This window comes from Nothobranchius furzeri, chromosome 11 (genome assembly GCF_043380555.1).
Source record: "Nothobranchius furzeri strain GRZ-AD chromosome 11, NfurGRZ-RIMD1, whole genome shotgun sequence".
Lineage (NCBI taxonomy): Eukaryota > Metazoa > Chordata > Actinopteri > Cyprinodontiformes > Nothobranchiidae > Nothobranchius > Nothobranchius furzeri.
The window spans coordinates 53,665,989-53,693,960 of NC_091751.1; the positions used below are offsets into that span (position 1 = coordinate 53,665,989).

At 40.2% G+C, this 27,972-nt stretch overlaps 3 protein-coding genes across 3 annotated transcripts; all 3 read left to right on the forward strand.

Annotated features, from left to right (window-relative positions):
- The first annotated feature begins 5,002 nt into the window (after nt 1–5,002).
- espnlb (espin like b) lies at nt 5,003–8,559 on the forward strand. Its single transcript, XM_070541883.1, has 4 exons — nt 5,003–5,048; nt 5,351–5,469; nt 6,611–6,790; nt 6,880–8,559. Exons 1-4 carry the CDS (start codon nt 5,003–5,005, stop codon nt 8,449–8,451), a joined length of 1,917 nt encoding a protein of 638 aa, XP_070397984.1. The 3' UTR covers nt 8,452–8,559.
- A 2,682-nt stretch (nt 8,560–11,241) lies between these two features.
- On the forward strand, nt 11,242–18,172 carry rab6bb (RAB6B, member RAS oncogene family b). Its single transcript, XM_015956952.3, has 8 exons — nt 11,242–11,443; nt 13,028–13,086; nt 13,628–13,681; nt 14,104–14,209; nt 14,312–14,423; nt 14,523–14,616; nt 16,517–16,583; nt 17,641–18,172. Exons 1-8 carry the CDS (start codon nt 11,374–11,376, stop codon nt 17,703–17,705), a joined length of 627 nt encoding a protein of 208 aa, XP_015812438.1. The 5' UTR covers nt 11,242–11,373; the 3' UTR covers nt 17,706–18,172.
- Nucleotides 18,173–19,981: 1,809 nt separating this feature from the next.
- On the forward strand, nt 19,982–26,755 carry aire (autoimmune regulator). Its single transcript, XM_070541884.1, has 13 exons — nt 19,982–20,256; nt 20,458–20,632; nt 20,712–20,825; nt 20,939–20,992; nt 21,059–21,202; nt 21,391–21,515; nt 21,608–21,729; nt 21,845–21,914; nt 23,937–24,077; nt 24,165–24,286; nt 24,802–24,880; nt 24,970–25,068; nt 26,548–26,755. The coding sequence occupies exons 1-13, from the start codon at nt 20,110–20,112 to the stop codon at nt 26,629–26,631; spliced, it is 1,476 nt and encodes a 491-aa protein (XP_070397985.1). The 5' UTR covers nt 19,982–20,109; the 3' UTR covers nt 26,632–26,755.
- The last annotated feature ends 1,217 nt before the right edge of the window (nt 26,756–27,972 follow it).

Below are 27,972 nucleotides of genomic sequence, written 5' to 3' on the forward strand. Positions count from 1 at the left end.
TAAGGAGAGACGGCTTTTGTCCTTGCCTTGCTTCTGATGTGCTTTTACTGACATTCCTGTTAAAAATACAAACTTAAGTAGGAATGAATTCATGTCATTAGTAATAATTTGCACTTTTAGCCAGTTTATTGTAACAAGACCGCTGTTGCATGGCACTTTAATGTTTCCTTTTTTTTTGTTTTTTTTTTTAAATAAATTTGCGTAACTTTTTCATTATTTATTTTAACCAAAGGACTCTTTTATCGTATTACTTTGTACATTTGTGTTTGTAGACGATTCTCTTTTTTTAATATAAGTTTTGATTTGAGAAGTTCACCTTTTCTCTTTAGTAAGAGCGAAAGACTGGTCTGGTTGTGCGATGCGTAAGAATCGGAAGCCAGAAGAAGATTTCCACATTGAAGCACAAAGAAGAGAAACAAACAGTAAATTTAAGTAAAACAAACCTTTGATCACGAAAACGTGGAAACAAACCTCAGATTCAGAAGGAGCAATGTGGAATGTGGCATCTAAACGTGGAAAACGTGTGCCTCGTTTGTTTTATGTGTAGTCCCACACAGGTTGGTGGGCTGCATGGTGGCGCAGTGGTTAGCACTGTTGCCTCGCAGCACGAAGGTTGCAGGTTCGAAACTCAGCTGCAGCCTTTCTGCGTGGAGTTGCGTGTTCTCCCCATGCATGCGTGGGTTTCCTCCGGGTACTCCGCTTTCCCCCACAGATCACAACATGCCCTATAGGTTATAAATTGTAAGTTGTTTTGGATAAAAGCGTCTGCTAAATGAATAAACATAAACATAAAATTTCCTTAGTAGTATCTCAGTTTTGTATTTTTGCTAAGCTGATTAGATCATTGTACCAATAAACTGACGAAAAATGTAAAAAATCAGGGGGACGCTGGCTTTATGAATAACCTCTACCGTATGTTCTCTGTTAACAAGATGAGTTAATGAAAATCTTTCAGTAGACCTAAAACCAGTCCTGGACCAGCAGAGTTACATCACAGAATGGGATCACATTTCTACTGAACCTGGACCTGGGGTTGGTTGGTGTAAGTCCACTAACCAGATAGTGCCTCCCTTTGATTCACCTTGTTTTTGTTCCTCCTCCTTTAGAATCGTCTGTGGTCAAGCTTTCATGTAGAGGAAAATCATATAGGTATATTAAAAACACGTCATGTTTTCCTTTAGATAAGGCTTTAAAGAGTGCATATTGTCTGTTGCGGTACAGCAGTGTATATGTGATTATTAGCTGTCAGTGCTGCCTTTATAAACAATCTCCCTCTTAGCTTTTGTTTCAAAGCTGCTTGATTTTTACCAGATTCCTGCAGCAGAACCCGTGGACTGTAGGATCAACTAAGTGTGGTTGTACATTTTAGATTATTTTAGCTTTTATTTGTCTGAATTTTACCAAGAAAGTAAAGGCCTGGTCAACCAGCCAGTCGGCCTTTTCGGCTCACCTGCCGTTTTCTAAATTTTCGGATCAGTTTCACGTGAAACCTGATGAGAAAATAAACCAAATCAAAGCTTCCAGGACTCTGAGTGCCACAGGCCAGCCAACCTGTTGAGCAATGTAGCCTCTGGAAGCAAATATGTTACGTTTCTCTGGTCATGTTTATTACAAATGTTTTTTTTTCTTTGAGACGTACACTGGGAGAAAAGCTTGATAGAAAGTGTTATTGGTTAATTTTTGAGGAACGCATTTTGTTCATGCACTCATGCACTTAACCTTTTTATTTTAAGTGAACCTGTTTTAGTCATTTTTTAAAACTATTTATTAAAAAAAATATTTTCTTTTTACGTGGATGGTTTAATGTTTTACTTCTGAAGTCAAAAGCAGCGCCACTGCGTCCAGTCTGACTAGTTCAACAGCTGCTTGTGGAAAATTCTGGGAATGGTTAAAAACACCGTGCTGGCTGGGACATGCCGAACGGTGAATACGTTGATAATTTAATATTTGGCTTGCTTTAACTGTCATAGCTGTGGATCAAAGCATGCAGGTCCACCTCTGTTCTGCTGAACCCTGTCTTTCTCTCCTGCCTTACAGCTTGCTAATGACAACAGCTTTCCACTCCTCAAGTGCTGCTTGTAAAGTATTGTCATCCATGATCCTTTTAACGATTACCCGGAAACCTTCCTCTTGGCTCCGTCTTGTATATAAATGAACTTTTCAGTGTCCGGTCTCATCACACAGATGATGAAACTTCCTCTGTGTTCCGAGATGAATATCTGACCCAGCTGCTTTGTCAAGCATCACCCCAGACTAAAGACCACCGATGAGGGTTCAGTTTTCCACCCATCGTGGACGAGATGTCTGTGTTCAGATCTGGGGAAAGACCCAAGGTGGGCGGTTTTGCTCGGGAGTTGCTTGAAAAAAGCAGATGCGGGTCCCTGTCCTAATCTCAGTACTCACGTTTATCTTTTAAGTGTTCTGGAGTTCTTTCTCATGTCTGTGGACAAATAAAAAGAGCGGTCAAAAAACAAAACAAACAAAAAAAGGAAATAAATGAGTGTTGAAACTTGAATGTGGTGTGGTTGTTATTGATGGTTGCTCAAATATATAAAAACGACATAATAGACAAGTATATACATATATGTGTGTGTGTGTGTGTGTGTGTGTGTCAGAAAACCTTTAGCTTCCTTTCAGATTCAACATTTTCCAAGAGATACCATAACTACAAAATACTCCCACAAATGTGGGTCAATGATTGCAAACACGATTTGTTAATTTTCACACACAAAAAAGTCGTTGTCGTCATCGTCTTCCTCTGCTTATCTGGGTCCGGGTCGCGAGGGCAGCATCCCAACTAGGAAGCTCCAGACTGTCCTCTCCTCGGCCTTCTCCACCAGCTCCTCCGGCAGGACCCCAAGGCGTTCCCGGACCAGATTGGAGATGTAACTTCTCCAACGTGTCCTGGGTCGACCCGGGGGCCTCCTGCCAGCAGGACATGCCCGAAACACCTCCCCGGGGAGGCGTCCAGGAGGCATCCTGACCAGATGCCCAAACCACCTCAACTGACTCCTTTCGATCTGGAGGAGCAGCGGTTCTACTCCGAGTCCCTCCCGAATGTCTGAGCTCCTCACCCTATCTCTAAGGCTGAGCTCAGCCACCCTACGGAGGAAACTCATTTCGGCCGCTTGTATCCGCGATCTCGTTCTTTCGGTCATTACCCAAAGCTCATGACCATAGGTGAGGATTGGGACGTAGGTCAGCAAAGCTTTACATCAGTCAAAATACTGTAGCAAAAATGATCCAGAAATTTAAGAAAGATGGAAGTGCAACCATCTCACACGGATGTCCAGGCCGTCCACATAGGTTAACATCTCAACAGGAGCGTCTTCAGATGAGAAGGGTTGAAGAAAATTAATAGAATCAATCAAGCAGTAGAAAGCCAACCTGGAGTGACCGTTTCCTGTGTCACCATACGGTGCACACTGCAGAAGAATGGCATGCATGGGTACATGGGACAGCTGGCCAAAAAAGTTTATCTGAGTTGATTTAATTAATTTTGTTTTTTGTTTTAGAAAACTAACAAAAACAAAATGGTTTAAAACTTTAACCTACACATCCAATATGGCTGCCACATGCTTGCAGTTACAGAGACTGAAAACAGTTGTGTTACCAGGTTACCACTCACACACACACACACACACACACACACGCACACACACACACACACACACACACACACACAAACGCACACACACGTGCGCACACACACACACACACACACACACACACACACACACACACACACACACACACACACACACACACACACACACACACACACACACACGAGCAGGTGTGTCTCCCACATACATTCACAAAGTTCTATACCTCCAGGTCCAAGTCATCCTATCCTACTCCTTTAATTATGCACACAAAGAAGGCCCCCATCTGAGGTTTGGGTCAAGTTGAAGCTGCTCACCAGTTTTATTGTTTATTGGCTTCTACCAGACGCAGAGTCGGCTGTAATCCTCCGCTGTTGAATTGGATTTTCTTGTTTTGTTGTCTACAAAATCACATTTTTTTCTTCACTTTAAAATTCCTGACAACATCAACCCACTGGGCCTTCAGGGCTGTGTAGTGAGTATTCTGTGAAGCTTTGCTATTTTACAGTTTTTGGAAATAATTATCCGACTGTCCAACTTAAATAAACACATGGAAATACGTTGAATATTTATGAAACAATATTCTGTGTAATAATGATGCAAAATTTTAAAACAAATGAATAAATAAATAAAATTAAGTTTGCTCACCATAATTTTATTTGAAGAATTGCAGAATCAAATCTTCAAATTTTGTGACATAATTTGCTTATTTAAATTTCATTTAAACTTAAATTAACCAGGAAATAGGGACTGATGCTCTTTATTACAAAGTAAACTGCAGCCCATCGTCAGAATAAGGATAAATGATGCACTAGTGGATGTGCGTGGACATCAGTCATCTGTTACTCAGGAGATAAAATACTTGGATTCGGGATCCAAAGCAAGATATCAGGTCTCTGTAAACTCAAGCAAGCTTTCTTCTGCTCTCTGTGGGGGCTACACTACATTCATCATCCAGGATCCAGTTTCATCAGCACTTCCTGTTTTGGTTCCCATTACTATAAGCCGCTGCCTGCAATTTTACATTAAGCTCTGTGTGTGTGTGTGTGTGTGTGTGTGTGTGTGTGTGTGTGTGTGTGTGTGTGTGTGTGTGTGTGTGTGTGTGTTGTTTGTGTCACATATCTGCACTACTGGAGGTCCACTTTGTCTAGTCTCTGTTTTCTATTTATGCCATTTTTAGGAAGACAAGCACCTGCTGAGTTGTGAATGAGCTGCAGCAACAACATGGAGATCAACAAGGTGATCGAGGCTAAAATAAATCTTGACCTTACTAATAAAATACATAAAATATTATTTGATAGTAAGTGTAATTTGTCATGCTGCTGCTTCCGTTATAAATATTTATATAAAAAATGCATAAAAATGTGCTATGGTTTGGCTGTGCTGTCCTTTAGAACATGGCTCATCCCTGCTGTGTGTGCTTGTCAGCAGCCAGTGAAGGAGGTACCCCCCCTGCCTCGCAGCCCAACCCTATTTCCTGAACCCTCCCTTTCCCCCCCCTTAACCCCTGCTGCCACCTCAAAGAAACACACCACAGAATCTATCCAGCATGTTCATTTGGCCTCCTCAGGTAGACACAGAGATGATCTTATAATAAAAACACCAATTATGATTTTTATTCAAATGTTCATTAGCTTATAAAGAATCAACACTTGACCTAAATGCATGTTTGAAAGCACAAATAACATCTTAACTTGATTCAATCTCAGTGTTTGACCTTTCTCCTTTGTTATATTTGTTTCCAGTGGTGACATCACTCAGTCATCTGAGACCTCCAGAGAGGGACCTCACACCTTTGTCTCAGATGAAGGCTATTAAATGCCTGAAGCGTGCCGGCCTCACTACTGTCTTCACCGGGCAAACGGTGAGTTAAAGGAAGACCAGCCGTCCAAACAAACACCAAGTCTGCGTTAAGTTCAAAAACATTTTTCATAACCTCATACTTAGAATAGTTATCAAAACACTGATTAAAAACATGCAGGATTCTATTTTGAACTTTTACCAAAAATGAAATTCATCTTCATGGGTTATAAACTGAAACATTTAAAGGTGCATTGTGTAAGAACGGAGTAACAGTGACATCCTGTGGTCAGTTTTGCTTACTGCAATCATTCTATCTCTGCTGATGCCAGTTAGGGAAGGGGAAATAAAAGTACAGTCATCCCTCGTTTATTGCGGTATATGCGTTCCAGACCTGGCCGCGATAGGTGAAAATCCGCGAAGTAGGGACACCATATTTACAGTATTTATTTAATATGTACATATTCAGTATTCAGACTTTTAAAACCCTCCCTTTACATAGTACTGTATTTTTACTTGTTTTTTTAATAGTTTTATCACAAAAAGTGCATTTTATGATGAAATTGCTGAAAAAAAAAACAGGAATTTATTGATATTTCGCATAGAAAAATACAGCGAATCGGGGAAAAATACCGTGAATCGGCGAATTTCCCTTGAATAAGGCTCCAAAGAAAAAATCCGCGAAGTCGTGAATCCGCGATAAACGAACCGCGAAGTAGCGAGGGATCACTGTAATATATGTTTCAACAATCATGTTTTCACAATCATGAACTACTTAAAAAGTCAATATAATGGAGAAAAAAATAAGGCAATATTAGAATCACAAACCTAAAAAATGTATACACAACCAGTATTTATTTCCATTTGAAAATGGTTAGTATACAACAAATATAGAAGGAATAATTTCACTTGGAGAATCACAACAAATATAAAAACATTCTGAAATTGTAAAAGAAATCACATAAAAAATGGATGAAAGAAACCTAAATTAAACGCAAAGTTCATTATAAAAAATTCCCTCATAGAAGCCAGCAGAAGATTTTTTTATGACGTTTCAATAAAAACATTTTCTAAACATTTACTTTTTCTAAAAGCATAAGAAAAACAGATGTACAAGTTATTTATTGCACTGATTTAATTCTAAAATCCTATCTGCCGACACAAAGGTGAGCAGGGTCACATCTGACAATATTAAACCCTGACAGCGACTTGACAGAGAGGAGGTGCTGGAGGAGTCGCCAGCTGTCGACGTGATCTTGGCTGACATTGACTCCCTGGTGCCAACTCATGATGGAGCCGGACGCCCCATTCCCGAGTGGAAACGACAGGTGATGGTGCAGCAGCTGCAGTTCAGGCTGAGACATGAGGAGGACTACCAGAGACAGGTACGCCTCATCTTTGTGGCTGCACTGTGACATCAAAACAGAAGAAAAATGCATCCAAGGATAAAAAGGCGTGCTTGTGCTTCCAACAGGCCATTGCAAACGGCTTCATGTCAGCAGATGCCTGGAAGTTCTCCCTGGCTCACAGCGGCATCCTGGGGCCGTTTGGTGAGCTTCTGACAGAGGAAGACCTGGTTTACTTGCAGCAGCAGATCGAGTCTGTTTCCCTACAGAAACGCTGCCAGGCCTACGAGCTGGAGCTGACTCGATTAACGGAGGAGCTAAGGGCAATTTTACCGGATCCTATTGTCAACATTTCCCTCAACAAGGACATCCTACAACAGATGGACTCGGAGGGAAAACTCAACCTGACCATGCCCGTCTGGTGTAGCCGCATCTCAGAGATGATTACAAACATGTCGCTACTGGTGTCAAATCTGACACAGACAACTGAAAACGAAAGGGATTGGAGGATGGTGGAAGGCGTGGTGGAAGAGATGAAAGGCTTGCAGGGGATTAAAAACATTTCTGGAGGTGGTTTAGGTCAGAGATTGGTGCCACAAGGCCAAGAGATGGAATCTATGTCTGTGGAGACCTCCAGTGGATGCAGGATGCCCCATATCGGGATTGCATCTGCTTTCAGCCAGCGTGTGGAGAACGACAGCTACAGCAGGGCACGGAGGGAGAGGGTGGAGAGGGAGATCCAGCAGTCTGGGGTGTCAGTCAGAAACCTCAGGTCCAATTTTGAGGGTCAGATTGGTGAAGTTTATCCAGTGGCTGGGGTTGTACAAGTGGAGCGAGAGCTGAAAGGCAAGAAAAAGGTGGAAGATTCTAGAAGAAGCAGCAGTAAAATCGGTTATCTGAGCCAGGAGGCCTCTAATGAATGCGTTCCTGTTTATGACACTAAAGGTTTACGAAAAGAGCGAATAGTGGTGCTGTTTCTGAGCCACTGGAAGAAGTCTGCGTACGCTATCTCAGTAAGAGCAGCAAATCAGAGACAGAATGCAGCATCAGGGAAAACAGCAGCACAGTCTCAGAAAAGCACCTCCCTGCTTCAGCTCTGCCTACAACGAGGCGCCGTGGCCAAAACGCTGAACTCCTGGAGGAGCAAACTCAAAGATGCTCAGTCACACCTCACGCAACATCCACGTCCCCGTGTGACCTACTCCCCTGAGCACTTCCTGCCAGATGCGAATGGTGTCACGATGAGCCATGACAGCTTGACCCTTGACCTTTTTATGCTGGGGTACTTTCACATCTTAGAGCAAGACCTATCTGCGGAGGAGAGGAAGATGAGGCATCTCCTCTGCTTTGAAGTTTTTGACCATGTGGGCAGCTTCCCCTGGGAAAAGGTACGGGATTTCCACAAAGCTGTGCTGCAAGAAATCCAGTCTGGGAGGAAGCAGTGGAGCGACGGCTTTGAAGACCTCAAAACACATTTCTTTGGTGAACCAAAACCCTGCAGCTGCCCGTTATCATCCTCTTTACTAATGCCTGAGTCCAAATCTCTGCCTAAAGTTATCATTCAAGGCACTTCTCCAGAAGAAAGCAGCAACGACACAGACTTCTCCTGTTTCAATAATGAAGACATCTGCAAATATATCGACCGCAGTTTTGCTTTCTGGAAGGAGAAGGAGGCAGAGCTGTTTGATTTTGACCATTAGGCTTAAATGAGGTGCTTTGGCACAAAATGCTGCTCAAGTGTTTCTTCTGGGAAATGATTAGGTGCTGAATAAAACTCCCGAGAATGCATTACTGATTTTTATTTAATGCAAACATCAATTTTTAGCACATTTTGCACAATTCTCCTGCAAGCAGTAGGTAGAGTTTTTTAAATTTTACTTTTGAGTAACTCTCCCGACACCCTCAAAGCAATGGTGATGCACGAGATTGTTTAACGAGAGACCAAATCTCAGGTTGCTTCTGTCTCACACTCTGTCCTGTCTCTCCGTTCTCTTCAGTCCTGTACCCATGTTAATTGCTCCCTCTTGTCACCCAATCACCCAAGGTCCCAGCTCCTCCTGTACTTAAACCCTGTCAGTCCTTTTTGTCTTGTCGGTTCATTGTTTTATGTCCAGCGTGTTTTATATTAAAAACCTTGCTAAACCATTCCCGTCTGTCTGTCTGTCTGTCTGTCTGTCTGTCTGTCTGTCTGTCTGCCTGTCTGCCTGCCTGCCTTCTTCACCTGCATGTGGATCCTCACCTCCGCTCACCTCACCCGCACGTTGTGACATTCTGTCTGTGATGTCAGTTTCAGTTTATTTCTTCACTTTGGACATTTTTATTTCACACAAATTACAATAAGCTGCATTTCTCAAAAATATAACAAATAAAGTTTTTTTAACAAGTGACAGCAAGTCACAACGCATTCATAACATGATAAAAACAGCTCAAATACAGCTTGTAGCAGCAACTGTTGGAAAAGTAATACAATCTTATTTTTGACTCAAAAGTGAAAACATTTTCATCATAATAGCATCTTTGAAGTCAAACTGTGGTGGATAAGATTTCAGTTCTGTCAGGATGAAGGATGATGGCATAAAAAGCTACAATTAATTGTTATTTTCTGAAGACATAAAACACTATTATGGACATCTTTTACCATCTTGTTAAGTTTTATAAACCTTTTAACTTATGAATAATACATTTGGTCAAACCAAATAAAAAATGTCCCAAAAGATGGTTGTGTGTCTGTCTGTCCGTCCGTCCGTCATCTATCTATCTATCTATCTATCTATCTATCTATCTATCTATCTATCTATCTATCTATCTATCTATCTATCTATCTATCTATCTATCTATCTATCTATCTATCTATCTATCTATCTATCTATCTATCTATCTATCTATCTATCTATCTATCTATCTATCTATCTATCTATCTATCTATCTATCTATCTATCTATCTATCTATCTATCTATCTATCTATCTATCTATCTATCTATCTATCTATCTATCTATCTATCTATCTATCTATCTATCTATCTATCTATCTATCTATCTATCTATCTATCTATCTATCTATCTATCTATCTATCTATCTATCTATCTATCTATCTATCTATCTATCAATCTATCAATCTATCTATCTATCATCTATCTATCTATCTATCTATCTATCTATCTATCTATCTATCTATCTATCTATCTATCTATCTATCTATCTATCTATCTATCTATCTATCTATCTATCTATCTATCTATCTATCTATCTATCTATCTATCTATCTATCTATCTATCTATCTATCTATCTATCTATTTATCTGGATTAATTACAAGAAAACCTTTGACTCAATGCCGCATTCATGGATCATTGAAAGATTGGAATTGTACAACATCAACAGGACTCTGAGAGCCTTCATTGGAAACTCAGTGGGGCTGTGGAAAGCCACCCTAGAGGCCAGTTGCACAAGTCTCCATCAAATGTGGCACATACCAAGAAGACGCCCTGTCCCCACTGCTGTTCTGCATAGGTCTGAACCCCATCAGCCAAATAATCAACAAGACTGGCAATGGATACCGACTCAAGAATGGAACCACAGTCAGCCACCTCCACTAGATGTATGACATGTATGCCAAGAATGACTGAGACATCAACATTGATCTGCATCACCAGGATCTACAGCACTGATATCAGAATGTCATTCGGACATGTGAAGAGTGGCCGGATGGTGACAAAGAAAGGGAAGGTAGTCCACACAGAAGGGGTCTCCCTCTCTGAAGTAACAATAGCAAACATTGAGGACAGCTGCGAGTACCTTGGTATCCCACAAGAAAATGACAACCTTGATGAAGCCGCAAGGAAAGGAGCCACAGCCTACAACGAGTAAGGCAAGTCCTATAGTCAGCTCAATGGCAAGAACAAGACCTGGATAAACAACTACGCACTGCCAGTAATCAGATATCCTGCAGGAATAATAAGCTGACCAAAAGCAGAAATACAGACACAGTAAAGACACGGAAGCTCCTAACCATCCATGGAGGGTTCCATCCCAAATCCAGCACCCCGTGAGTAGCGAGTGCACTATGAGTGTGAGAGCCACGTCCAGGATCCAAGATCTATACGTACATCGATAAGGCCTCAACACATGATGTGCTCATTGAGATAATATCTCATAATTTTAATTTTTTAAATCAGAGTGGGATTGTGCTTCATTGGGGCTTTGTGAATGCGCTAATTTGAAATGTAACCGTTTAATCTGAAGTTTGACCGCATCATATTTTGCAGTTTCTGCTTTTTGACAAAAAAAGTTTAATCTTTAAAAAAAATTACTGTAAAGAGAATAAAGTCACCATAAAACATCGTTTAATTTGCATTACCCTAAACAATTAACCACACACGTTCCGATCATGCGTCTATACATTTATTGATTAACTTGAGGACGAGCAGAAAGGTGAGGGATCGAAATAGGTGAGGTCGCGCATGCGCAGAAGCGCTCTAAGATGACAGGAGAACGTTGAGCTGCATTCCCACCATTCTGTGAGAAGAGGAGGATCCCCCTTGTGCGCATACACAAGGAAAAGGAGACACCGAGCGATAAAAGCACATAAAAGAACCCAAGTTCTGCTTTTTCATCTGGCATCATGTCCGCCGGAGGAGATTTGGGGAACCCCCTGAGGAAATTTAAACTTGTTTTTCTGGGAGAGCAGAGCGGTGAGTCAGTTTCGTTTTGGGCAATCAAACATGCGTGCATATTGAAGGACATGTATGTAATCCGAGTTCATGTGTGGAGGGTGAAGTGAATTTAGAAGATGGACCGGACCGGCCTGGGCGGATGCAACGCCTTGCACTCTTTGTGGCACCAGAAAATTTGATTAACCGAGGGTGTGGGAGGAGAGAGAGACCCGCATTTGCTCTAAATGAACTCATGAATGAAATACGATCGCTGTGGTTGCGCACATTTGAGCGCAAACTGCGCTAAATATCCGTGAATGTTGTGAATTCGTCGCAGATTGTCATAATTCGCGTCACATCAGTCGACGTGTGTGTTTTGACGTAGTGCAGTGACCGTCAAACATCTCCATCTCCTAAGTTTGCATCGTTTACATCCCTTATTTCTAAAAACCGGATCCTTTATTGTACGACGATCATCCTTTATTTAAAATGTCATTTATTTATTTATTTTTGATAACAAACAGTCTCTCATGTGTCAGTTCGGGACACACCCTAGACTGGCGATGTCTGTAGCATCTCCCAACCACGCAGTCTCCGGCGGTCCGGTCAATAACCTTCTAAAAAACAGGCGTCACAACCTTATACTGTATGCTAGTAATCCATCTGTTCAGGTGGATGAGGTTTGATGAGATGGAGCAAATTCAGAAAAGGCTGATTAATAAAAGATTGAGACTGAAAAGATGCTCAGAAATCATTTAAACAGGGAGGAAGTGGGATGATAATTTAATGAAACACACAAATTAAGATAACAAATATGTGAGCAGCAGGGCAGATGTGTGTGTGTTTGTGTGTGTGGCCTGTACTGCGATGTTGCTGTCCATGGTGCTGAAACAAGGCCTGGCGTGGTCATTGCCCATCACTGGCATCACAAGGCCAGCTGTCTGAGCTGTACAAAACACCCATCTTCTTCCTCCTGCTGGAAACCGGTGTGTCTAAACAAATATGTCTAAATCAAGCTCCATCTGTCTTAAAGCTCTGCTGAATATTTCCAATGTTTCAAAAAGATTCTCTCACGTAAATGTTCTGTGTTCATGAACTCTTTCTTGGCATGTTTTCCTCTCAGATGCTGTCAAGAACAGAAGAAAAAGGAGGGGAAACAATTAGTGGATCAATCAATAATGAAAACACCATTAGTTCTTTAGTTTAGTCGTTTCCCTCGTTTTAAACACATTATTGCTTTTTGGTGAAGATTAAGCGCAACCTATGACATTTGAACCTTTACTTTGCAATAACGTTTATTAGACCAAATGGCCCATCAGATGTGCTTTTAGGACAAACATTCAGAATAAAAATTTGTAGGTATTTTATGTTGAAGATTAATTTTCTGCTCTCAGAATTTGAGTTAAAGTTAGTTTTCATCTTTTAATAATATTTACTTGAATTCATGACCCAACCATGAACAGTTTTCCTTTATTGTTTAAATAAAATTATGATTAAGCTTCACATTAACAGCAGTGAAACATGACAATCATTCACTGCTATTGAATAAAAAATGTTTAATAGCAGATGTTGATTTATTTATGATTTATTGACAAAAATCAACATCTTTGTGTTTCATTTCAGTGGGGAAAACATCTCTCATCACTAGGTTCATGTATGACAGCTTCGACAACACGTATCAGGTGAGGCTCAGAACTGAAGTTCTGATGGATTTTGTCATTAGTCATCATCACACTGGTGAAATTACATCTCTGCCTTTGACCCATCCCCGTGGGGAGTGGAGAGCTGCTGCTGTGGCTGTTTGGTTGTTTAACTGCCCAAACAACCCCTTAAGGGTGAGCATCAAGCAGGGATGTATTGGGTCCCATTTTTAAGGTCCTTGGTATGACCCAACTGGCATTTGAGCCCTGATCTCACAGTCTCAGGGTGGACACTCTACCACTAGGTCACTAGGAAGGTTTAAGGTTGACTGAAGTTCTAGTAGGAATACTGCTTTTGATCTTCAGTGTAAAAGAAACAAATGATCTATTATTCTAAATCTTGAGAATTTTTTTTCTGTTTCACTGTGTTAAATCATCACAGGATCTCCCCACCTACACCAATTTTAAGCACTGCATTCATTTAATTGCATTTACTCTGTCACATTGTGCAGAATCCCATTTCAGTTTAAAAATCAGAATTTTCCCAATGAGTCATTTCCTTTTGTTTTCTCCTCTCACTTAGGCAACCATTGGAATCGACTTCCTGTCAAAAACCATGTACCTGGAAGACCGAACAGTAGGGAATCTTGATTGTGGTTTACATTTTGCATGTAGAAGCGTCAGATTATCATGAATTCGTGTAAACTCCGGGTTCAAGTGAGCCATCGTCTTCAAATGTCCCAGTTTCCACTCTGTTTTGAATAATCCCTGATTTGATTAGCCCATTTACAGCCTTCTTCACACTTTAACGTGATTATCTGACAGTTATTTCTGGTAGTAATAGCTTTTGTGCATTGACTTTTTCCCACATATAAGCCTTACTTATGGATTATCTTCTTTAGCAAGTGTAAATGCTATTTGTGTGTGGGGATTCTATCCTCTGCCAGCCTGCACATGAGCAGATACTAGCTTATCCCACAGACAAAAGCTTTTTGGTTTGTGTGCATTGTGTGATAGTTCATGCACAAGCTGATTTAGTGTGTGTATGTGCTCCTGCAGGTCAGGCTGCAGCTGTGGGACACAGCTGGACAGGAGCGCTTCAGAAGCCTCATTCCCAGCTACATACGGGACTCTACAGTAGCTGTGGTTGTCTACGACATTACAAGTGCGTGTTAATGACTTCCTGTTTAACTGTATTGATGCTGTTTATTTTAACATCACTGGGATGCAAGAAAGTGGACCTAAAGTGATGCTCTGGTCTCCACAGATGTGAATTCCTTCCAGCAGACCTGCAAATGGATCGATGACGTCAGGACCGAAAGAGGAAGTGACGTCATCATCATGCTTGTTGGCAACAAGACAGATCTGGAGGAGAAGAGGTGAAAAGAAAAACACGACATTTAGCTGCCGTTAAAGCAAAGCGTCAGTAGCTGAATGAATCAGCCTGAAATCTTGAGTCTGGCCTAAATTTCCTGCAGGCAAATCACGATCGAAGAAGGAGAGCAGAGAGCCAAAGAGCTGAACGTCATGTTCATCGAGACCAGTGCCAAGACAGGCTCCAATGTCAAACAGGTGATTGCTGCAGTTTCACCACATTTCACAGCGTTTTGGGCAGTGCTCAGATTTACTGCAGCTGTTGATCATTTTTCAGCCGAACTGAATAGACACTGTGAAGAAAAACTGGATTATTGGTATTTTTGCTAAAGGGATTATATGCAACTTTTCATATTTCAAAATAATTTTCTTGAGCCAGTATGTGCTAAAATGACCCTTGACAGGGTTAATGAAAGGCCACATGCCCTTTGTGGCCAGAATGTCCCACTTGCAACTTTAAATATGCTGGTCCAGTCTGTTGGGCTTAGAAAAAATTGAGCTGACATACCTGGCGCTGCAGTCTGGTTCCAGCACGTTTCCTGCATGTTCTAGATAATGAACACAGCTGATTTGTTTAATTTAGTGATGAATCACTCCTGTAGACATTAAGGAAGGCTGAGGAGACATTTCAGCAGTTAGATTGAGGTTTTAAAAAGACAAACGCACAACAAGGAGATACGTTTTGCTTTCTGTTTTACAAACTGACACTATGTGGTGCTAAAAGCAAGCCAAAACTCCCTTTAAAGTACGTAGAATCAAATGTACAAGACAGTATAACGATGATTAAAGGGACGTTACGGAGTTTTGAATTTTTATGCTCGCAGTTGCCCCCTCAGGCCAAAAGCATAACGGCAGCTTCAATAGTAGGCTCGTGCGCATGCTGTACGTGCACACTCCTTAACGAAAATAACAGCTGAGACAGTCAGCTCTGTGTGTGTGTGTGTGGGGGGGGGGGGGGGGGGGACAGAGGACAGGAGAATGCGCAGCTAATTAATTCAATAATTTGGTTCTGTACCTTTCTCTTCAGCACAGCTGACAAAGGTTTATGATGGGTCAGTCCTCCTGCATGCTCTTGAAAAATTGTTCCAAAATGAAAGTTGAACCCACATCTTTTTTATCTGTGAATTCAATGCCGTTTGGTGAGTCTCAAATAAAAATTTGGGCATCTTACTTTAAAAAAATATACCATTAATGTAAAAAAGAAACTCTAGATGAACTATGTTCAAATCCAGAATCGAGCCCAGGTCTTCTGCACAAAAGTCCAATGTCTTACCAGGCAAGCTGACGCACCAGTGATGTTTTTGTATCTGTACCATTTAAGAACAGTTTGGAGGGCTATGCCTGAGCGTGAACGCGCATGAAGCAGCCTGCTCGACCCGAGCAGCTCTCTTTTTCTGTGATTTTACAGAAAAATAGGCAATCACAGTAAAAATGCCAGGGCTCATTTTACAGGACCAGGGCATTGCAGGGGAATGTATGAAGAAGAAATTTATTATTTATGTACATGTTTTGGCTGTCAAACTTCCATAATGCCCCTTTAAGTACGAAGCATCAGAACACAATGGCTTCATTTAAATAGTTTTTCAAGCAGTAAAATTTATTTTTTAAGTCTACATGATTGTAAATGATTGTCAGCTTTACTGGTGAATCAGAAATTGCCTTTTTTTTAACAGAATCAATGTAAACCACCAACTAGTTCCTCAGCGCAGCCACAGCTGCAGCTCACCACTCCCCATGGGGATGGGTCAAATGCAGAGATGCAGTTTCACCAGTGTGTGATGCCTAATGGGGCTTTTACTGTAACTTTAAAAACCTTGTGGAAAAAATATAGTGGTGATAATAATTTATAACCACATTACAAAATAAAAACACTACAATGCTGACAGAAGTTTTATTATGATGCTTATATTCTAAAAAAATCATGCAGTTTGTCATTTATTACTTCTTAAGAAATAATCTATTGTACTTCTAGCAAAAGTCTAGTGATACACCTAGAAATAATGAACAGACAAAAGACTCAACGATTGTTAGCAATGACTACTTCACATTTCCTCTTCCTTTTTGTCTTCCTTTTTGTCCTCGCCCTTTCTCCTCCCAGCTGTTTCGTCGAGTTGCAGCCGCCCTACCTGGAATGGAAAGCCTGGACGATGCAAATCCTGAAGGCAGTATCCTTTACAGCCACTCTGAATCACTGCGCCGAGGACCGACTTACTCAGAAACAGGCTGCTTATTTTTAATCTCTTAGTGGCTGCTGGCACTAGCGCAAACAGCCAGACCAGCCAACTGTCTGCAAAGGCATCAGCTATTAATCCATTTATGCTTCAGAGGAGAGAAATGCTCAAAGAAGGGAAGATTTGTGGATGCAAAGGTGGAGCGCCACACATTGGTTGTAAGGGAAGTGACAGCAGGATGTGTGAAGGAGGAAGGACTTTAGAAAAGGTGAAGAACTTGAAAAAAATAGATGTTCGTGGATAAATGGAAATTATTTTAGGAATTTAAATTTACTACATATAAATAAGGTAAAAGGAAAAGGATAAATATTAATGCTTGAGAGAAAAAGAGATGATAATTCCTTCAGTAGGAATGGACGCCTTGTAAGTCGTACTCGGGGGGCAAAAAACACCGATGCACCATTTCCAAGAACTAGAAGTGATCCAGCTAGGCTTCAGACGGCAGGTTTTGGAGTCTTATTTCCTGACATTTGGACATCTCACCTCTGATTGGATAACAGCGATGCAACTCTACCACTAACTTGCAACGATGACATTTTATCTCCACAAATAACACAAGTCTGGAGGAGCTCTGATGTGTGGTGGAGTTGCTAATGCTAACAGTTAGCCTTTACTAGTTGAGATGTTCTCTGCTGTTTCCTGGACGCTAAACCAACAACAGCCTTCGCCGTCGTGAGTCAAGATGAGTGAGTCCATGAATGTTCAGTGACAGTGTGAAGTAGCGTGGTCTGGCTTTTCAAATCCGAGAGTTTCACCATCTATTTTCCATCAGAAGCTAATGCAGGAGATAGGTGTAGGAGACTATTTTCATGTTCAGGCTGCATGAAAAATTCAGAATGACCGATTATAATCAGAAATCATAGTTTAAAAATGTTTTTTCAGTGTTCCACATCTTTAAATTTGCAAAACGTTCACTAAGAATCACATATTTGTTTATGTTTGAATTTATTTTGTCTACTCTGTGCCTTTACCTTAACAGTTCACCTCTCAGTGATCGACATCAAGCTGGACAAACCAGTGGAACCATCTGTCCCAGAGGGCGGATGCTCATGTTAATGCAGACCTACTATTGGCCAGCTCCCTTCACACCATAGGCTTGTTGTGTTGCTTAATACTGGTTAGCTCCTAGTTAACGTCTCTAATTGGAAATATGATCGGAGCCTCGTTTACAATTGGACACGTCAAACATTACATCTTTCAGTCTGGTTCAGTTGTAAGATATTGTAAACTTTGTCAATATGTAAGTGACTGGGGGAGAATAACAAAGAAAAAAATAAAATCTAAACAAAAATATCAGACGAGGGGAGAAGAAGAGGACAACGTAAAGTTCTTTTCACTGTTATGTTTTGTATTTTTTATATATAAAATCGAGGAAAGCACCAAAAATGATTCCTAAACACAGAAGGAGGTGAAGTCGGAGGGAAGGTGGGGGTCACCTGTCCTTTAGAAAGGCTGAACACATCTGAATGTCTGCAGCAGCATGCACGCCGTTCTGATCTTTGATCTTTGACCTGTGGCCTGCCCTCCGGGGTCTCCGTGCCCTGCAAGGAGGCTATCTATCTTAGAATGTTTTCTAGCATCTCTCTATAACATCTCATAACAATAATTATATCATTTGATATTCCCACAACTTCCAGTAGTCTCACCTAACAGTAGCTGTGAAAACGTGGCACTCTTATCTCTCTATAGGTTCAACTTTTATAGATCAAACTACACCGTGGTTTAAAAGAAGAAGGAGCTCACCATCCCTCCAGATAACCCTGGCTTGTTCCTTCCTTCCTCCCTCTATCTCTCCTTCCTCTTTCCTCATCCCTTCATCCCGGTGATACACTTATATCAACCCACTGTAATAGACTGCACTGTATATAATACTATGTATGTTGTGAACGTCCCTCTGTAGAAGTGGTCCTTGTTCACCAGTATGAATAATGTAATAATGTTTAATGATTAATAAATTACAAATTAAAGGGCTTCTCTCTCTTGAATATCGACACTCGTGTGCCAGATAAGAGGTCTATTATTCTTAATATTATTCTTATTACTATAACTTTAGTACTTCTGCATACATTTAATTGCTAAGCAGTATTATTACGGAGTGAAACACAGATCTTGGCTGATTAGGTCTAGTAGATGACGGCATCACCCAGAATGTGCTTTTCCAAAGTTAACAGTTCGGTTTGTTTGGGTTTAGGGGAAAATGCATGTATGAAGATTCTTTGTCCAAGAAGTCACATAATATAGCGGACGCCATTGCTGGTGCAAAGTATTTTGCAGACATTTATTTGATGTTTTTAGCAGTCTAGCTATATGTAGCTATGTGCTGTGAGGACATCATACGCTCACTACACAGGGCAAATTTATACTTCACAAGTTGTGCCAAATATACTAAAATGTCTCAAACTTTTTACTTATCGGTCATATGATGACATTTTGAGAGAGAGGACAAGTAGCTGAAGAGTTTGATGTATAATATGTGTATGGCATGTAAAAGCTGTGTCATTAAAGGACTGAAAACTGATATAATCCGATAATATGGAACGTCCCTAATAAATAAATAAATAATTCTGGCCAATCAAAAAGAAATAAGAAAAAAAATATATATATTTCTTTTATCAGTCATGCTGATCGAACTTGATTTTTCTTTATTTCAGGACCTTAGGTAAAGGTTTTAATTTCTATTTCTATTAGCTCTCTCTCTTCCTCTCTCCCTGCGTGTGTGTGTGTGTGTGTGTGTGTGTGTGTGTGTGTGTGTGTGTGTGTGTTAGCATGCTAAAATCCTGATCCTAAGCAAAAGGAAAAAGTGTCAGGATGTACTCAGCTAGTGAAGCCTGACCCAAACCGTTTTATTGCCACGTCGTTAGCTTTTATTTCTTGTAGATGACGACTGTGAACAGATTCTTTTTCGGATCTTTAGTTATTCACAAAGCTTGCTGACAAAACCAAAATCAGAGTTATTAAATAAGGAACAAGCTAACCAGTCATGCTGTCACGCTGACATTCAGAAAATTGTTCACATTTTCTCCCAACCACTGCAAAGTGATGCTGACTTTTCTGTGATGAGTCAGCGTCTGTGAACCTGGCAGGTGAGGGGAAGTTGTGTTGGAAAGAACCTTTTAGGAGGAAAACTGTCGCTGTGATCCACCCGGTCACCTTACTGATGCAAGAGGACAGGTATTCCCCTGGATGAAGACGGTTGGTGTCATTAGTGGAACTCCACAGAGGTATTTACTCAGACAAGGAGGTCAGATTAAAGGTCTCATACACTGACACTGATAATTATAATGTACAATTCATGAATGATGCATAAAACATGAAAAACAGTTACTATGATTCCATTTGCATTGAAGTGAACAGAAAAGTGTTCCTGTATCCTGAGAAAGACACGCCCCCCTGCAGTTAAAGACTTGACGCACGAACTCAGGCCCAATCGGGTCATTTGGTGCCTGATTTCCAGTGGATCATGTCCAGAGTGGAGGTGTTCAGGGAATCCAACCTTCAGGCTTTACTGAGGGAAATTCGCACTGATATCGCCATGGCTGTGGATGATTCTTTCCCTCTTGTTCACGGCTTGGCTGATAAAAATATCATCACCGAGAAGCTGCTGAAGGTAAAGGCACAGAAAAGAGTTTTATATTGATCGGGGGGTATTACACACTAAAAGAATATAAAGAAGTGAGCTGAAATGTTAACTCTTATCACTCAAAAGTAACTTAATGTCATTTGACATTGATTTATAGCAACATAGGTCAATTTCTTTCAAAATGAAGTGACTTCTGAACTCATAAATACTAACTTTTTTCTTCTGTAGGACACTTTGGAGAAGGAGAGCAGTGAGGGGATTCACAAAGCTGTGTACTTCCTCCTCTCCTGGGTGTTGGAGCAGAGCATGCCCACTATCCGGGCTTTCTGGAGCAACTTATCCAAAGACTACAATGCGGACAGTTATCCCAGGCTGCAGAATCTCCTCGCTAACCTGCGATCCAGTATTTAACATCCATATTTAAATAAAATGTACAATTTAGAAATGTTTGGTTGTTTGGTTTCTCATCTGATTTTCTCCAGGCCAGGATGCTCCAAAGCCAATCATAACCAATCACAGCAAGAAGAGGAGACACAAGGACAGAGGAGCAAACTCCCAGCAATCACAGTATCAGTCCAAGAAAAACGATGGCACAGGTCTGTAGATTAATCACTGAAGTGAAATTTGAATAAATCAGATTCAACTTTTTAAGTTAATTTTCATGGAAAGATGCAACACTGTAGTCCTAAAGGCATGTTTTCTTCTCCAGGGAGTAAAGTTAAGTTATACAGAGTGAAGAGTGATGCTCGCACACCTGAAAATGGTATTTCAGTCACAATAAAATATGATGTTCTATGAAATAACTATTCTATGTTACTAAGCTACAAAGTGTCCTCCTTAGGTCTGCAGGTGGTGTCCTCCTCAGCCCAGAGAGGAGCCCCACTTTCCTCCTCCTCCACCTTGTCACCAGATCCATCTGTCAGGTGTGAGAAAAAAGAAAAGATAAAGATCAAACGAGAGTACGCATTAGACGGTAATCCATCAGAAATACTATTTATTCATTTTTAAACACAAATAAAACTCTATAGCGTAATTTTGAATCAGTTTAATGAGAGTTTTTAAAGGAAATAAGATGCAGAATTTGAAATTCAGTTATTAGATAAATTATGATTTTGTCTGACAAAATACAAAAACAGCACTTTTTTATTTTTAAATCGATAGGTTTGAGCAGGAAGTGCATCAAAGTTCCTGAAGTGTTTTATGCTCAGTGTTTAGCAGATGAGACAAAAAGTGAAATGTCTGCCAGGACCTCATTTAACCACCAGGGGGAGACTGCTGCAAGCATGGTACTCACTATCAGAGACTCAGACTCCAGTGCATGTGTGTTTTTTAACCAAAAATATATGATATATATAAATATAACTTTGTGTGTGTTTAGAGTCACTGTAATGATGACGAGTGTGCTGTGTGTAAAGATGGCGGGGAGCTGATCTGTTGTGATGGTTGCCCTCGAGCCTTCCATCTGGCCTGTCTCAAGCCTCCTCTATCTTCCCTACCCATGTAAGCAAGGAGTTAAGTGGGTGCAACTTATTATTTCAAATTCATCTTTTCCTTATTTGTTTTATTTAAGAAAGCACACTTCAGTGTTCTACATGTTATCATACTCAATCTGCAGCGGCTCTTGGCGGTGTGAGTGGTGCTGTAGACACAGACTGAAGAGAGAGGATGTCCCACAACCTTTAAAGGTAAGTCTGTGTCTTATAGATTGTAAATAATGAGCAACGATACATTTATATTTGAATTTCTGGTGAATTTCTGAAAATCCTCACAGATCTACGTCATGCTGTCATTTAACATTCATGGACTCACCCATCTTGACTCGTGACGGGGAAGGCTGTTGTTGGTTTAGTGTCCAGAAAACAGCAGAGAGCGTCTTGACTAGCTGAAGCTAACCATTAGCATTAGCAAGTTAGTGACATTGCAGAACTCCTCCATGGTTGTGTTTTTTATAGAGATAAAACATTAGCGCAAAGAGAGTCAATGATATTCGCGTTGCTGTTATCGGTGACGAGCGATGAGGTTCATGACTGGGGAGGCTCTGACTGCTCTGGAGTCAGACTTACAAATATGATCCCGATATAAAAGTTTGTATTTAATGTTTGATCTTGAATGAAATAATTCATTGGTTTAAATCTTCTTGGTTATAACTGAATCAATTTCATACTATTCAACAAAACACTAGCAATATTAGGGCAATATTGACTTATAATGTATTCATGATTCATGGAACAGTGTTATTACCCATGAAAATCGTGTATTGTCTTACCTTGATGTGTTTATGAAGTCCATAAACCTGACATCTCCATGATCACTCAGCTGAATCATCCTCTAACATCTTCTATTCTGACTGAAAGTCCAGTTTAAATAAATCCTTCATTTTGAACCACACACACACACACACACACACACACACACACACACACACACACACACACACACACACACACACAAACACACACATATATATATATATATATATATATATATATATATATATATATATATATATATATATATATATATATATATATGTATATATAAAATAAAGGAGCAATACCATACACAGGCTAAACTCTCCCAGAGTTACCACTTTGGTGTGCCACCCCAAAAACTTTTTGGCTCCATCTGAAAAATTTCTGGAGGCACCTCTGGTTTATGGCCACTTAGATGACTAAATTTGTCTGACACAGTCATTTTATAAATATATATATATATATATATATATATATATATATATATATATATATATATATATATATATACATATATATACATATATATATATATATATATATGTATATATATATATATATATATATATATATATATATATATATATATATATGTATGTATGTATTTATGTGTGTGTGTGTAATATGAAAATTAAACAACTATGTTGGCGATGTAAAGACAGACAACAGTGAGTATGCGCCAACTTCCTGTTTCAGTGACTGTGCAGCACTGCTCTGTGAGAACAGAGGCAGCGCTAATCTCTGCCTCCAGAGGGCGCAGCGTCACACTTGATAGAGCATAGAGAGTTGGCGAATGTGCTCCGTCTGAATGAGTTAGTGTGTGGGGTCAGCTCAGAGAGAGCAGAGGCAGGCTCTTATCTATTTCCCTCTCACTTCTGCATGAATATTTAATAAGGAAAAAGGAAAATTTAGTGATCAAATCAAACTTTATTTATATAGCACGTCAGTAATTCCACTTAAAAGGTGAACATATTGCATGCAAATCCATATATTTCAAGCTTTATTTGTTATAATTTTGATGATTATGGTTTACAGCCTATGAAATCCCCACATTCAAAATCTCAGACAATTAGACACAGCATCCCACCCTAATCAGCTAATGAATCCGAAACACCTGCAAAGGATTCCTGAGCCTTTAGATGGTCTCTCAGTCTAGGTTGAATTATTGAAATAAATGGAATTTTGCACCATATTCTAATTTCTTGAGTTTCACCTGTTTGTGAGGCAGCAACAATAAAACAAACACAAGTCTCAAACTTCTGCAAAAAGAACATGAAGGACTTGAGAAAACAGAGAAGGCAACATTTACACACAGATGGAACAAGAAAGATCAACAAGAAATAACTAAAACTTAAATATCCAGAAAAGACAAAATACAAATGGCAATAATAGTTAGTGTTATTTAATTTTCATTAAGAATCTGAAGCTTTAAAAACTGTTTTGTGAATGTTTTGCATTCAGACTCTTTCAGCCCAGCCTCAGCAAACAAACACAACCTCCAGTATCTCAATGACAGGCGGTTTATTCTGCTCCGCTCCATCATTCTCCATCACCAGCGTTACAACCTCTCTGAACGTGTCAGGTGACAGAAACCAGGTGGAGAATTTATTTATCTGCTTCTCATCCTCTCTCCTCGAGTTTTTATACTTCCTGTAATCTCACATGTATGAACTGTGTTTGCAGCAGTCAGGTGGAGAGCTGGTTGGTGAGATGGAGGTTTGTGAAGTTTGTCACCATGGAGGAGGAGATCTGACACACTGCCTTCAGTGTTTGAAGTGTTTCCACACACACTGCCACTTTTCCAAGTAATTGATCACTTCCCAGTTTTAGATCATTAAAAGGGAAAAGCTTGTAAAAAAGCGTTGACATTGTAAAGAACATTTCTGAGAGCTCTTGCCTTCTCCTGTTAGTGTCAATCAAAGCGTGCATTAGCAAATGATTGTCATTATAGGAAATGTCAGCTAATGGATTGTAGATGGACCTCTTCAGCTGTTGTGTGTCTCAGGATCAATAACATTACTAAACTGGTTGATATATGGACATTATAAATACAAAGATGTACTTGTTTCATGAACTTTTGCAGCACCTTTCACTTTTTATGAATATTAACAAAAAATCATGATTTTACTCGGAGACACACAACCTGAAAAACAGTCTTCTTGAAAACGAACCCACAAAGAGTTAGCGTGTAGTTTTCCAGATGAAAGGGTTTGCAGCTGCATCTGTGTGATCCTCAAATTACACATTGATTGATTGAAACCTGAAACACCACGGAAGTGTGCAGCCCGACTCACTCTAAATGTGCTTGTCTGTCTCCAAGAGGGAGATCCATCTGCGTGTCCTGCCGCCAGCCATGGTGCAGCGCTGCAGAGAAAGAGGCTGAGGCCAGAGGGCTGCAGGTGTGTGCTACTGCCTATGTCTATAACAAACACACAGACAACAAAAATCCTTAACAAATGCAAAATCTCTCCTGTTCGTTTGTGTTCAGGTCACAAAAAATGTCCAAAACACACTCAGTCAAGATCAGAGCTCCTTCATGTCCGAGCCGGTTGTCAATAAAGAGGAACTGGACTCCATCCTGGGAGACGTGAGTGAGACAACAGATTCAGTTTTGATGGAATTATAAATGAGACGTGATGAAGATATAGAAAAAAGCTGCCAGGGGGTTGGGAAAATGTTACTCTTGAGTTAGTAATGATGAAATAATAGTGTAAAGCTTTAGCCATTGATTCTGATTTACACAGCAGCGGGATGGGAGGAACAGTCAATCCTGCTGTTGGTTTAATAAGATACAAGGTGCTTTTTTAAGCAGTAAACTAGAAAGAAGCATGCAAAAATCAAGAAAAGTTGTTGCTTAAGATATGATCCGTCACATCCAACAGCTGAGACAAACCCATCCCTTGGTGCTCTTCATGGTGGGTGGGGGTGGGGGGGTTAACCACAGAAGGTTTAGATCCAGAACCCATACAACACAAAGAGCTGTTTCCCCTCGGTCCACCAGAGTAAAACATCTTTAGAGCTGCAGCTGTTACAGGACCTTTTGAAAATTCTGAGAATATGAGAAATCCGGGGTAAAAAAAAAACAGATTTATGAGATAAAAATCAGGATTCTGACTCTTGTTTTTCTGAGAAAAGCCAAAAAAAGTTATGTTTTTCCTGAACATCTACAACAAGAGATTTGTTGACATTTGTGGAAAAAAACATAGTTTGCATTTTTTTTGTTAGATTCTAAAATCAAAGAAAAAATAAATAAAACTTTTGATTATTGATGTTAAAAAAGCGTAGATGTAAAAATATTACTGGTGCTTTTTGTGTCATTGTGTTGTGTAAATTCAATATGTCATTATGAAAAGCAGTTGAAAAACTGTGTAAACAGGCTTTTTTATTATGTCGGTTATTAAAAAATATGTGTTTGTTTCTTTAAATATTTTTTGAGGTAAAGATTTTAACGGCCTAACCCAGAACCTCGGATTAGAGCAACAAATGAGAAGTAAATGAAGTCAGTGGTTTACTGATTCTGAAAATGAAGAAACTGATTTGGGAAATTAACAGAAACTGTTTTTAAAACATCATCAAAACCAAATAGTAACTATCTATCGTCTGCTGCTTATCCGAGGTTGGGTCACAGGGGTTACAGCCTAAGCAGGGAGGCCCAGACTCCCCTCTCCCCAGGTGAGGCAGACTCCACCAGGGGAATCTCAAGGCGTTCCCTGACCAGCCAAGATACATAGTCCCTCCAGCGTGTCCTCTTCCTAGGTTTCCTCCCAGAAAATCTCACCAGGGAGCCAGAAGGCATCCTAACCAGATACCCGAGAAGCCTCAACTGGCTCCTCTCAATATGGAGGAGCAGCTGGTCTACTCCAAGCCCCTCCCAGATTACCGAGCTTCTCGCCCTATCTCTAAGGGAGAGCCCAGACACCTTGCAGAGAAAACTCATTTCAGTTGCTTTTATCTGTGATCTCATTCTTTCTACTCAAAGTTTAGATGAAAGTTAGAACGTAGATAAACTGATAAACTGAGAAATAATAACCAATCACTCTGTGCTGTGTGTGTGTGTTTCCCACAGCATGGCTCCCTTGAAGGCCTGATGCAGTGGGCTTTTCACAACATCCCCCAGCCTCTTCCAGACTCTCAGGGATGCTACCAGTGAAACGTCATCAGACAGTGAAATGAAAAAAGGCTCACTGAATAAAATAAGATGAGCCACCTGATACTGAATGTTTTTTTCTAGCAGCCTGTAAAATAAATCTCACAGCAATAAATAAGAGGATTAATTTGTTCACCTTTCATCTCTGCCTCATTTAGGAATCCAGAATAACCCCAAGAGTTTCTGTTCTGCTTGTTCCGCCTCTCTAATATTTGCCCTAATATTTAACCCTGCACTTTCCGGGATTTCTTCACAGTTTCAGAGAACTAGTCAACAGGCCCGGGGTCAGCACTGACGTGGGAGAGCTGGCAGGAGGCCATGGACTTCTCTGTTCAGGCATGACGGATTATCACAAACAGAATTACACCAACATTTAACTTTTGCCATTGTTCTGCACCACACAGAAGATGTGAAAGGCTTCATGCCTGGACAGAGTTTAATGCAAAAAGATTCATCCAGTGTGCACAGAAGTTTCCAGATGTTTTCTTTCTTACGTCTTTTTAGATTAGTAACAGAGTTTGCATAAGTGTGCTACACCAGATGGTTCTAATACAGTTCGGTATGCGCCCTGAGAAATGCCTCTGTTTGACATGAATTCCTTGTGGAGTGTATCACGTAGATGAGATGTTGTTTTTGTCATGCAATTCATGAGTTTTAGCATGACTGCCAGTAGGATGAAACTTGGCCGAGCAGCTCATGGATTCCTCTCCTCCCAGTATTTGGTTGCCATGGCGCCCTGCTCCTTCGGGCCCAAAACAGAGGATGAGAAGAACACATTATTTGCCGCGTGTTTGTGCAGATTAGTCTGGTTTATCAGACCATTTTTGGATGAATAAACAACAAAGTGTTTTGCAAACTAGAGTTCTCACTGACTCAGAAAAAGAAAACCTAATAAAAAGATTGCAATCAAATGTGATTCTGCTTCAATCATGTTATGTTAAATTGAATGTTTGACAGCTTTAATAACTTTTCCTGTCTTCCAAATGTAGAATCTGAGGACATTTAGCAATAAAATGAGGTTTGTTTTTGGATAAATTGCAGCACTTTTACCTAACGTTAATTTTCACAAAGTTACGTTGTTTTCCGCATGGGAATCCAAATTTAAAATGCTTTATTTGCTCAAAAAACAAAATCTGAAATATTTTCACACCAAAAGGAAGCTCCCATCTGACTGTCTGCAGGAATCCACTCTACCAACATTCCCAAGGACCAATCGCAGTATGATAAGAGGAAGTATTTCCTCCTACAAACCTTGTTTTGGCTGACAGGGAAGTAGGATTTGCCCAGAATTTAGCACAACAATGGAGCAGCTCTGCATTAGACATCATATTTACGATGAGCTGC